Source organism: Vitis riparia, chromosome 17 (assembly GCF_004353265.1).
Source record: "Vitis riparia cultivar Riparia Gloire de Montpellier isolate 1030 chromosome 17, EGFV_Vit.rip_1.0, whole genome shotgun sequence".
NCBI lineage: Eukaryota > Viridiplantae > Streptophyta > Magnoliopsida > Vitales > Vitaceae > Vitis > Vitis riparia.
The window spans coordinates 13,847,233-13,860,001 of NC_048447.1; the positions used below are offsets into that span (position 1 = coordinate 13,847,233).

Below are 12,769 nucleotides of genomic sequence, written 5' to 3' on the forward strand. Positions count from 1 at the left end.
AAACAAAGACAATCCTGAGAGATATCATATAATTGAAGACCTGCTTGGAGATCAGATATGGGCTGAAACCCTTTTTTCTCTTTTTTTTCTTTCTTTTTCCTTTCTTTGCCTCTCTTTTTCTGGGCGTACCCATAGATTCTACATATCACAAGAAGAGCTGTCGACTTAGTAAATCATGACTCAGTCCTATTATCTGGTACACATACCATGAAACAGACTAAAAATAATTCTTAATTTAGGAATGAGCAACACACATCTTAAAATTATCATGTCATATGGAAGCAAGAAAATGAATAATCCATTGGTACAAAAAAGGGGTCTGTTCATCTCAAGTTCAAAGTCAAAAACTGTAGCATCTGCTGCAGCACACATACGACTCTCAGATTGAAGTAGAGCTACTCTGATTATCAGAACAACTGTATATGAATCTCCATCAGAATCATTCTGGGATCTTTCAACAGTTGTGAGAACACCTACTAGCATTTCCATTGAAGCTTTCTCAAGTAGTACCTCATCACTGCCGACAAGCATGAGAATTCCTGCCATCTTCCTCTTGTGTGTATGAGTATTTGCTAACAACCTTACTATAGTAAGTCCAGGTTGCACTCGATTTTGTGATAGCCCGTTGACCAAATGGATTATGTTTGACATACTTCTGAACATTATCAGCCATGGCTAACCCTTCAAGGTAAACCCGAAGCTTGCCTCCGGTTGCTAGTGTAAACCACAAATTTGAAAACTCATTGGTTATCATTCCACAGAAGGCATAGAAGATACACAAAAAAGCTAAACAGAATAAGAAATCTAAGGTACACTAAGAGATGACATTAGGATGGAAATAGATAGACTAGATGGAAAACTTGTACAGCAAAGAGGGGCAACCACGACCTGTGGACAGCCTATACCCAGTTATAACCACAGAAACAAATCCAGGATTTGGCATGGCTTCACAGAATGAATTAAAATAGAAATTAATGACAAAAACTAGCAAGAAAACAAAAAAAGTTGGATTTCAAGAATGAATTTTTAGCTTTAAGGAAGGACTAGGGAGAGCATAGATTGATATTTAGGATCTATTTGAAACAATTGGGATATTCTAAGAAAAACCAGGAATCATTTGAATGAGACGGTAGGTAGTAATAGCAAGACTAAGAGAAGTCACAAAGGTCACTTTTTTGGTGGGGTCAGCCATGAATCCCAAATCCATATATGAATTTCACATATCAATCCATCTGTTGTGCACCTTACATTTCTCAAAACTGAAAACTCTGTATCAAGTTGGGGTGCCTCACCTAACATATTATCTTTAACATCCTTGTACTCATAGGAATAGGGAAAGATTGCTGTGTATGCCTGATCAAATGACAAGTTAACCCAGATTATTAGATTAAGGTAAGATCCAAAGTGTAAAATAAGCCATGAAAATGATAAATCTAATTGAGAACTCCAAAATGATGGATAAAAAAGGTGGGCAGGGATGACAAACTCACAGGATTCAGCAATGCCTTGCATGGTGAATCATCTAACAACAATGTATTTGATTCATTATACTCTCCCTTTTCCCATCGAAGATTTGGCTCATGCTTTTCCCATAGTTTTCTAAGTTCTTTTAAAAGCAGGGGCTTCTGCGGATTCTCATGAGTAGTAAATCCCGTATTGGTACACTGGGATTGATCCTGAATAAATCATCATAAGATTCAATGGTCATTCACACATTTAAAACCATATCTGAAAGCATGAAGTTGCTAATACATATCAAAGAAAAGGAAGTGGCTTGGCTAATAGAGTCATTAATTCAGCAATGCTGGCATGGCTTAGATACAGTTATTGTGAAAAGTTCAAGTGGCTGAAGCTTTCAGCATTACAGGTACAGAAATAAAATTTAAATAGCAAACCAAAAATAACCTCATTTCAGCTTTGAATTTGCTACAAATTTGATGATTTGTTGAATGGTTTTATGGCCAGAAGCAGAATAGTTAAAAATTCAGATTTAAGCAGAAAAAACAATAAAACATAGTTAAGAAAGAAGCATTTCCCAAGAACAAGAATCAAAATAGATATGAATGTGGTGATCAACTGCAGCCAACCTTCCTCAGGACAGGCAAGACTTTTATTGTGTCAACAATGACAAAATGGTCTATATTTTTCTTTTTTTTTTCAAATTCTAGAACTTATGGATGGAGTGAAAGGTTCTTTCAAATTAACATCCACTCAGAGGAGATAAAAGCAATTCTCATCAAAACGGAAATGATAATGAAATAACATATTACAAACATGAGATTATAAAACCCGAGTTGTTGCTTACAGGAAAGCATGTATTGATATGTATCGAATCCTAAGGACATTCAATTGAGTTTGAGGATCACATAAAACCCTCTTTGAAAACTTAACACATTCAAGGTGGCCCTTCACACAGAATTTCTGAAAAAAAAATGGGTATATATTCTTATGAATTCCCAAAGTGTCACCCAAATGGTAACACATACCATGGATACTCCAAACTGAAAATAATATACTAAGATTATTTATGAGCTTGTCAACTTATAAAACATAATATGTATTGTCTCTAATTTCTCCATATTGTGTAGCCCACACATATATTATAACAATAAAGTATGTTATTACTTTATTATTCTATGTAACCAATTTCACGAAAATACTCAGGTAGTGGAGTCAAATACAAACATTCAACATATCATAGATATATTATTACTGAGCACTAGAATTTTGATGATTCAACTTTACAAAGCAACATTTTAATGCATAGATTCTGCATAGAATTCACAAAAATACTCTTACACGAAAGTTTCAATTTCTGTCCTAACCAATATAGTGTAATTAAAAGGGAACTATGGTGATGTGCGACTGTAAGTATACTTCAATGGACCATGGATCTGTGAAATAAGAAAGCATAAACTGAGAAAAGTCACCTTCAATGGAAAATTCCCCTCAAACATGAATAAAATAGGTCCCTTTCACATGTTTGAACACATGGAGAAAACAAAAGGGAATCAATTACGGAGCTTCTAAGAGAGAACTTCCAAACTTTGTAAAAGAGGGAAAGTATCATCAGACTTGGTGCTCCTGGTATACCTCCTGCTTAGTAGCATCCCCCATATGTGAGCCATTTCTTTTGTACAACTACCATTTTTCTTAAGATAAAATAAAATCCAGAACATAAACTAGCTAAACTTTGAAAATGATGTTCTAAGTTCCAATTTCAGTTGAGCTGCTAATAAATATGATTAAACTAAGAGTTCCAAATTCCTATAAGACCCACTTAATATACCAAAAAAGAACTAATGTTTATGCAAGCATAACAACATAACTGTAACTATACACTTGCATGGACCATTGACACTTCTTTATAATGTAGAAATCAACTGGCTTCACTTTGCAGCACTACAGAACATCACAAATAGACAACCTTTTGTGTGTGTGTGTGTGTGTGTGTGTGTGTGTGTGTGTGTGTGTATGTGTGTATTACGTTTCATATTTAAAAATAAATAAAAAAATAAAAGAAAAATAACTGTTCAAGGAGAAATTTCCATTTTTTTTATTACCATCATCCTCAAGGTCAATATTGAAATCATTCAGATAATAAGTTCATTTGGGATAACACTTTCCAGCATTCATTGAAACAATAATTCCACTTTAAGTTTCAAGCTTCTAAGAATGTTTTAGACATGTGTTAATGTTTCTATGTAGTCATTTATTTCCGATCTATCAAATTTTAACCTTACTACCTTTTAACCAATAATATAATAGGCTTAAAGATGAAAATATTTTCATATCTTAACCGGTAAGGTGTAAGGTTCATGCTAATTTGCATAAGTTGTAGTTCAAAGTACATTTTCAAAATATTTATTATTTTAGTTTATGCCTTGAAATTGTAGCTTATGGAAACTTAACCAAAGAGAAATCTCAAATTGAGTGCAGTCCATAGCTAGGCTTTCACTTGGGGAAAAGACATTGAATAGTTAACAAAAACTCAAAATGGTTTTCAAGTTTCAAAAATCAATAAAACACAGCATCAAACAATGAGTTTAGCTATTATAAACTTGGTTGGTGCAACTTGTGATTACAAATCAAAGCATCATCCATGCATATGAGATTTGGTTGTAGTCTATGGTTATATTATTAATTCTTTGTTGCAAAGGTTGAAATGCGAAATATGCCATCTTCATTCAGTTTAGTTCTGGATCGATGACATTGAAATGAAGCAACACCATGTGGCTGATCTAAGAACTAAAAGTAGCACTTTGACAGACTTATGCAGCCAGTTAAGCAAAAACTTCAAGATTATGGAGCAGTAAACATAGCACTATGTCCGATGCAAGTTGAAAAGAGATTTCATAGGGAACAGGACTGGAAAGTCCAAACTGATACAAGATCTTAGAATGGCTTACCCAACAAAAAAGCAATTTGTGTCTGGCATCTGCCATAAGAAATTCAAGCACCATATCCACATTTTTCCTGCAAGCAAAATAGCAGGCAAAACATTCAACGCACAATGTTGAACACACTGTAATACATTTTCTAATCCACAAACATACAGCTGATACATTTTTCTATCCAAGACACATATTAGAACTTCCAAAAAACAATGGTTCTTCCAGAAGGAGCAATTCCAAATGTGGAGAAACAAGAAAAGGAGAAAGAAAGATTAGTCAAAAGTTGAAGAGTACTTGGTTCTTGATGACCAAACACCAACATCAAATCTTTCGAAGCAAAACTGCAGAAAATCATCACAGAAGGGTCTCTTAAAAACTGAAAAAGGAAAGAATCAGAATCAGGTTAGAACTAAGCTGTGGAAAGAAAATAATAATTAATAAAATGTTTACACATTTCAACAAAAGATCAAGCCTTAAGTGACAATTTTGACCTGATTTCCGTGAAACTACTATGTCCGGTTTATATCCTTCAACAAAATATGGAACAATATCAGCAAGTAATCCATTCACATCAAGTATAAGGAGCTTCTTTCTGGAATGGCAACTAACAGCTCTTTCTGGAAGAGATTGTGATGTATGTGGAGGATTCTCCTCTTTGTTAACTATTTTGACATCATCTTTTATAGCACCTAAATGTGATGAAGAAGGAATTATTTCTTTCACCTCAGTTTCTTCCTCCACGTTCTCAGCCTCATCCTGCAATGCAACCTTCATCTTATCTAGCTTAACCCCATTTACAGGTTCAGAGTTCCCAGCAGGGATAACTGGCATCTTTACAAAACTAGTTTCATCAGTAGCATCTTTTAAATTGCTCACCATGTTCTTCTTCCTTTTCTCAGATGTAGGTTTACTATCTGAACAGTTAACAAAGGCTGCCTCCATTGCAATATCTTTCAGAGGATGTACTGAGGTACCATCTTCCACCCGGAGCCTTGCCAACTTATTCCCTGAAAGGACAGATCCAGGGTCATTAAGTGAATGTTTAAAAGAATACACCCCAGTTGAATTACTTTGTACAACCTGCGTTGAGGAGCTCATACCATCTTCCTTCATAGATTCCAAATTACTTTCTGAGGAATTGGAGAACCTTGTCTTTCTCCTGCCATAGGTTTTGATTTTTGTCTTCCTCTTATTGATATTAACATCATTTTTCATTTCAAGCAAAGCAGCATCATCATCAGCTTTGTCATCATGGTTCTTTATTGAACTAGGATATGAAATAAAACTCACATCCGCTTTTTCAGAATGGTTGATAATTGTTAAATCTGTGCTAGGCACATGACCACCCTCACAAAGATCATGATCTGTACCATTAATTTTGAAGTCATTATGCGTCTTCTTCCACCTTTTTCCCTTATTAGTCTTTTTATGAGATGAACCCACTTCTGCACTAGGTTCAGTCTTTTCCAAATTTAAGCGTGTGTTAACTGCAGACTTTTGTTCCGTTGATAGGTTCTTTAAAGATGTACCCTCTTCTGAAGCACCATAGCCTAAAGCCTTATCTTCCAGAGAATAACGTCTCTTCTCATGCTTGTTTCTGCCTTTGTTTTTCTCCGACCTTTTCACATCTGAATCAAGTTGGGCTTCCAGATCCAGCTTTGCACTGCTATTATCTGGAGGCTCTTGAGGTGAATCACTACCAAGGGGTCTATTCTCCATTGAAGAAGTACCCTCCCGATGACCATGATCTGTATGATTATTTTCCATGGAATTGTGCCTTTTCTTGTACCTCTTTCTCTTCTTTTGGGCACAGAGACTAGAGCTTGCATCACAGGGTGCCACTTCCAAATCCATCTCTAAGCAAATACTGACTGAAGACTGTAGATATGAATCAGTTTCTGGGGCAGGATTCTCAATTGAATCAGTTTAGTTTCTCCAAGACGTTTCAGGATTTCTGTTCAGAAATTATCACACTTCCATTCATTAGATCAATCTCCACACAATTTATTTTCTTTGTGTAGCCTCTTCCTGGTTAGTTTCAGAAGATGTAAACAGTTTATTCTAATTATTTCCACCCCTTTCTGAGTTAGGACCTGCAATAATGGTTGATCAAAACCAAAAATAAGCTCCACATTGCTTAAGAAATAAACAAGCTTCAAACATTGTGCAGCTGCCACATATAATCATGCAATCAACCAAAGGACCCAAGTAACAGTTCAATATTTTTAATGGAAAAATTGACCATATTATAGAGGATAAGGCTGGAAACATGATTAACATAACATTACTACTCAATTAAAACAAGTTGCAAAGACAGAATATATGCACAATTGAAGTCACCAGAAAACAACTCATTCATATATAGATTTGAAAACAGAAAAGAACAGACTCTAGACACTTCATCCTCCTCATTCTGGAGGCAGAAAAAGTATAGAAATGTATTAATTTCCATTTTAGTTTGCCTCTGCTATAAAAAACTCTCTCTCTGATGCCTTTTTTTTTATTATAAATAATGACACATATATTAATTTTCTTCAAAGCACTGAGAAATTGAGTTAGTTCATACTTCCACTTTCTTCTTGTTTTTAAGTTAAAATCAGGTTTCTTGTTTGAGGCTTCGTCCCCATTTTTGGTGGGTGTGAGAGAATAATGATGAACTTGGAAGGCCTTTTTTTTTTTTTTTATAGAAACAAATTAACCAGTGCCTGGCAAAAAGAGGGGCACATCCCATGTACACTCGAAATTTACAATGGATGAGAATGAACATAGGAAACTGTACAAAAACCAACTATCTTCGACTTAGGCCATCAATGAAGTCAAGCAAAACCATTCCCAACAGGACTTTAGACCACTCCCAAAGGGATTTAATAAAAGCCTCTTTAAATTTCTAGTCAGATACCTCCACCTCATTGAAAATCCAACTATTAGCTCTTTCCAAATGCACCACAAAAAGCCTCTACACACATCCCTCGACCTTTTATTCATGCCCCAACTCCCAAGCCTTCGAACTCAATAAGAGATTTTAATTGATTCTGGAAAAACTCTTTTATTCCCAAAAATAATAATAATAATAATAATAATATGCTAGGAATATCTGCACCAAAAGAATAAAATTATTCTTAATTTGGAAAAATAACCTTGCTTTTGGAAATTCTAAATATAACTAGAGTTGTAAACATAACCCGCCCCCCCCCCCCCCCCCCCGGTCTTTTTTACATAAGATAGGCATTAAAAAAAAAAGTGATAGGCATTTTTGCCCAAAAGAGGTCATATTTCATGTTTTGACATGGAGTTAATTTTCCCCAATCAAGGATTATTGTATCACTTTTAATCAAGACACCCATTAACATATGGTTTGTCAATTCTAAATTAGCTCTACAAAGACTACATCTATTCACAAAAGTACCCTTGTCATTATTTGGTCTATTGTTAAAATTTTCTTCCACCCTACTTCCCAAGCAAAGAAACAAGCTCTCAAAGGGGCACATGAACCCCACACCTCCTCTTTCAAAGAAAAAGAGAATGATCTCCAAAGCACATCAAATTGTAGAAAGAATTCACTTGAAATCTCTTTTTTTCTTTTTTTTCTTTTTTTTTTGATAGGTAAATGCAAATAATATTAATAAAATGTCAAAGTGGCACACCAAAGTACACAAGACGTATAAGAATTCACTTGGAATATCTCTTCTCCGCCTAGCTTAACAAGAAGGTATGTTCCCTTTTCTCAATCAAATTTACAAAAATGGTACTCTTCATAAGCCTATCAACGGCCTCCAGGCCCTATTCCTAAAAACGCTTTTTAAAATAAAGATTCCAGTGACTCTGACCCCTCTCAATCAGGCAAAGATCCTCCACTCTTGCAAATTTGGCTGAAGCAAGACTATAGAAAGAAGAAATGCTTTTTCCAAGGAACTTTTTCTGACCCACCTATCCAACTAAAACTTTGTCCTCTTACTATTTCCAACAAAAATGGTGGTTTGAAGATTGATCTCCTCCCACCGCATTTAATTCCACCCCCTTACCTCTTGAGCAACCCAACCCCCTTCTACTCTCCAAACCTTCCTTTGATGACCTTCCTCAAAAGCCTGTCTTTCTCATTAACAAATCTCCAAAACCGCTTACTGCACAAGGCTCTATTTAAAGTAGCAAGCTTTATAATGCCTAGCCTTCTAACCTTTTTATTCGAGCACACTGTCAACCAACTCACCAAATGAATCTTCTTCCCTTTTGGGTGATCTTCTAGTGGAAAATCTCTCTTGAATGACAAATCAGGGCATGAAGAATATTAGAAGAGTTGATAGAATGTTTTTAATAATAGTTGATCTTCCCCCTGTTGACCAATATATATATGGTCATACAAATATGTAGTTGCAACTGTGCATACCTATAGTTTCTTTTTGATGTTCATAGTATTTTGGTCTTGGGACTGTTGAAACTTGGAGCATTTGGAATAATAGTATTTATTAATAGACTTATTATTTAGATTTCATGATTAATTCAAATATTAAAATATCATATCCTATTAAGCCGATCTCCTCAAGATTGTAGTGTTTTGATGCATATACTAAAACAGGTTATATATTTGCCTCTTTTACCACATGCAACTTTGATGAAATTACTTTTATATTATTTTAAACCTCATTCTTGCAATATTTAGGTGTTTCATATATGTATACACGTCTTTTACATCGATTTCCCAATCTATGGGAAAAAAATGAATGAGATAAAATATGATAAAACAGGAAAACAAAACACCAAATGAGTTAAGAGTCAACAATGAGGAATGTAACCAATGACCCTTAAAACTGCAGTAATCTATTGAGGATGAAGCAGAGTGAGCAATGAAACTAATTACCATTGCCCTTTTAGGAGTTGGCATTCGCTAGCATAATTTAAATCAGCTGTTCTTGCCAGCATGAACCAAGTATGATACAGATTACAGAATAAAACCTTGCTAGAGTTAAAATTTCTCATGAACAGTACAATGATGATCACAACCAGAGGTGGAATCAGCTTCCTAGGGTTTTGGTTTCTCAAACAGGAGCTTTATGAAAACCAATCGAACAAACTTTAATATGCAATCAGATGCCCATTTCCCATGGGTAACTTGACAGTTAAGTGCTACCATAAAATATGCCCTACAACTCTTGTCATCTCTTTCCACAAACAGAAAACCCAACTCAACTCACCTGAGCCAAATACTTCCACCAGACCCAGTTGACTCAACCTCAAGTTTTCTCGGCACCCATCATACGAAATACCCAGAATTCAAAATCCAAATTTTTTCCCTTTTCTCGGCAACCAAACAAAGGACCAACTAAAAGAACTACAAATTTACACCAGATCACAACATTAAGAGCTAAAAGAAAAAGAATCAAAATGCGAAAAAATACCAAATACCCAGAATAGCCCAGTACAAAACCAGCAAAATAAACTCTGCAACACTGAAGTCCTCATTGACTAATGCAACCAATCACCGATTTTCCTCAAAAACAAATTGACTACATATGCATAATGGAATGGTGGATAGAAAAAAGGATTATAGAGAGACAAGCATACATTGTGACAGCGAGTTGAGCGCAGAAGCAGGAGCAGGTGAGAAAGCGTGCAGGTGAAAAAGCGTGCAGTTGATAGACGAACAAGGTGGGGGAGATCCAATTGAGATTGGCCTTGGTGTAAAAGTGGGGTTTTGCTCGGGTGCTCGCGAATGGTAACAATTATTACCTTTACGTGCATCCAAACACTAGTAAACTAGGGTTTCCATATCCTTATCCGGATAGGGTTTACCAAAGTCTAGTTTCCAAACAGGGCGGGAGGATAGTTGACGTCGCAGTCCTCTGCATACTAATTTCTTTTCTCCGAGAATATTTGGCTAAAAAAACAAAAATTAAAACAAAATAAAATAATTCCAAATTCAAAAATTAACCCAGCTTTTTCAAATCTTTTCTGGATATCCCGTCTAAGTAAAATATTAAATACCATTTATATTTTTTTCCTTTTCTTTTTTTTTATATTTTTTTCTCTATTTTTCCTTTTCTTCGCATTGTTTCTTATATGATAAAATTGATATATTTTAGTAGACAATTAAAAGGTTTAGTAAATGAGATTATGATTATAGCATCATGTTTTAGTGCATGCTAAGTTTTTTATCATATTGAACCCCGTTCATTGGAAATGGTTAAAAAGTCATTTAAAAAAAGTGCAAATAAATCAAAATTAAGGTTCCAAATGAATGCTGCATGTAAGAGTCTAACCCAATTCGAAATAAAAAATTATTGACTCAAAATCAAGTTAATTTTGTAGGTATTGTTGTAAGTCGAATATAGATGAATGGTGTTTTGTGATGGTCATAAATGTTATGAGAGTACTTAGAACTCGAGTGTCAAACAAAAAAAAAAGGTCATCCAAAATAATGAATGATGAATTCGATTGATAAGATATACATTCGCTTCATGAGATATGGTCGTACTTACATCAATAATCAAAGTAATACTATTTAAATAATTATGATGAATGTCTACCAAGGTATTGGCATATCCCATCATCAACGTAAAATAAGTCTCTTCACAACGATTGTGTGCATAACCTTAATTTGTCAATTATAAACCAAAAATATTCATAATGACATCATTAGATTAATAAGGTTGACTAGTCAATACTTACCCAATGTTATTCTCTATCCACCTAATCATAGATGACAAACCTTAATTGCTACATGTAGTAACTTTTTCAAGGAGTATTATGTTTGTATCCCTTGAATCTCCGAAGTTTCGAGCTTTCTCCAAAACATCAAATTTTGTTCTTTCCTAGCCACTTCTTTACTTTGAACTATATTTAATCATTTGACAGGTTTTAATCATGAACCATTTGGTTATCGATGTTTATAAGGATTCATTTAAAAGATCCATTTTGTTTACTGGATGAGTCAATCACTTAAAGTAGAACAATATTTCTAAGGGAGAATTATCGAAAATGGTGGGCTGGATCGAATAATTACTAAAAAGGATGGTCTCTTATGATAATTATTCGGGAGGACAATAATAAACTTAAATATCAAAACTGTCATTCAACTAAAACTTTTAAAATTCAATGCATTTAAAACAATTCACTTGATTTGTTAAGACATTTATGGTGCGTGACCCTCACATTTATTGTAATTATTGACAATCAAATTTTAAATAAAAAATTTGGGTTTAACCCTTGATAATATAATTTTTTATATAAATTTACTATTTAAAACAAAAAATACTTCTAAAAAATATTTTCAAAATATCATTTTTTTTTTTACATTCTTTATTTTTATTCTAATTTTTAATTTTATTAAGAAAAAATAAGTTTTGTTATTATGTAATAAAAATGATGATATATATATATATATATATATATGTATTAATTTTAAATTGATAAATTATGTTTTTGTATTAAATTTAAGGAAGATAAAAGGTTTAATTTTCCATTTAAATTATCTAAAAAGAATAAGAAAATGATGGAGAATTTTTTATCATTTTTTATTTTGTATAATAAAATAATTTTAAAAAAATTTATATGATTTTTTTTCCTTTGCATAGTGTTTTTTTTCTTCATTTTCATATATAATTTTTTTTTTTCTCAATACATTGAGTGAATGATGTTAATATATTTAATATGCTGAATATTAATGAGATATAAAAAGTGATATTCAAGATTATTACTTTTATCATAAAATACATGTATAATAAAAATATGTTATAATTATAATATAAATACACTTACATTACAATAAAATTTAATTAGGAAAATTTTGAATTTTTTTATAAAAATGATAATTTTGTATGATCATACCATATTTCATAACATACTTATATTATAAATAATTTATAAAACCAAATGAAATACTAATTTGAATTCACAAGACTCGTAGTTTATATATATATAAATTATTAAATAATTTCAGTGCACTTGATGAATGTTATTAATATATTGCTACGATGTGTTAATACCAATAGGGTATAAATAAACATTCTTAAAATTATTACTTTTGTAATGAAATATGGGTACGAAATAAATATATTATATTTACAATACAAATACACTATCATTATAATATATTACAACATAATTTAATTTATTTTTGTTTAGCTTTTTCACGTGTTGTATCACCCAATGAATAATTGTAAGTTATTCCATTAATAGTTGTGCGTTAGTCAATTGAATATTTATATATTATTCAATTGATGAGTGCTTGTAAAAAATAATTATTCATTCTATTATGGTAACAAAGTTTTTAATTGTATGTTTCATATCTAAAACAATATAATAACATTAAGATATGGTTTTTATTTATGAGATATTAAAAATTATATTTTTTATAAGGTTCTTTAAAAAAAAATAGCAAA

General features: G+C 32.8%; 1 protein-coding gene across 5 annotated transcripts; it reads right to left on the reverse strand.

The window, feature by feature from the left end:
- Positions 1-10,070, reverse strand: LOC117904689. 5 transcript variants are annotated; one of them, XM_034817430.1, is made up of 8 exons: positions 9,954-10,070; positions 5,495-6,487; positions 4,886-5,401; positions 4,689-4,770; positions 4,410-4,476; positions 1,491-1,676; positions 1,293-1,353; positions 1-714 (listed from the first exon to the last, which is right to left on the reverse strand). In XM_034817430.1, the coding sequence occupies exons 2-8, from the start codon at positions 6,246-6,248 to the stop codon at positions 515-517; spliced, it is 1,866 nt and encodes a 621-aa protein (XP_034673321.1). In that variant the 5' UTR covers positions 6,249-6,487; positions 9,954-10,070; the 3' UTR covers positions 1-514. The 5 variants fall into 5 exon arrangements, with proteins under 5 accessions (XP_034673321.1, XP_034673322.1, XP_034673319.1 ...); XM_034817431.1 differs by having other exon boundaries at positions 4,886-5,150; positions 5,271-6,487; XM_034817428.1 differs by having other exon boundaries at positions 4,886-6,487.
- Positions 10,071-12,769: the final 2,699 nt, after the last annotated feature.

Excerpts from the sequence above, each read along its gene's own strand:
- LOC117904689 (XM_034817428.1), bottom strand. The coding sequence starts at position 6,248 with ATGGATTTGGAAGTGGCACCCTGTGATGCAAGCTCTAGTCTCTGTGCC. Across the intron at positions 4,771-4,885 it reads AGTAGTTTCACGGAAATCAG|TTTTTAAGAGACCCTTCTGT; the intron begins GTCAAAATTGTC and ends TTCCTTTTTCAG. Across the intron at positions 715-1,292 it reads TGTTAAAGATAATATGTTAG|CAACCGGAGGCAAGCTTCGG; the intron begins GTGAGGCACCCC and ends GGTTTACACTAG.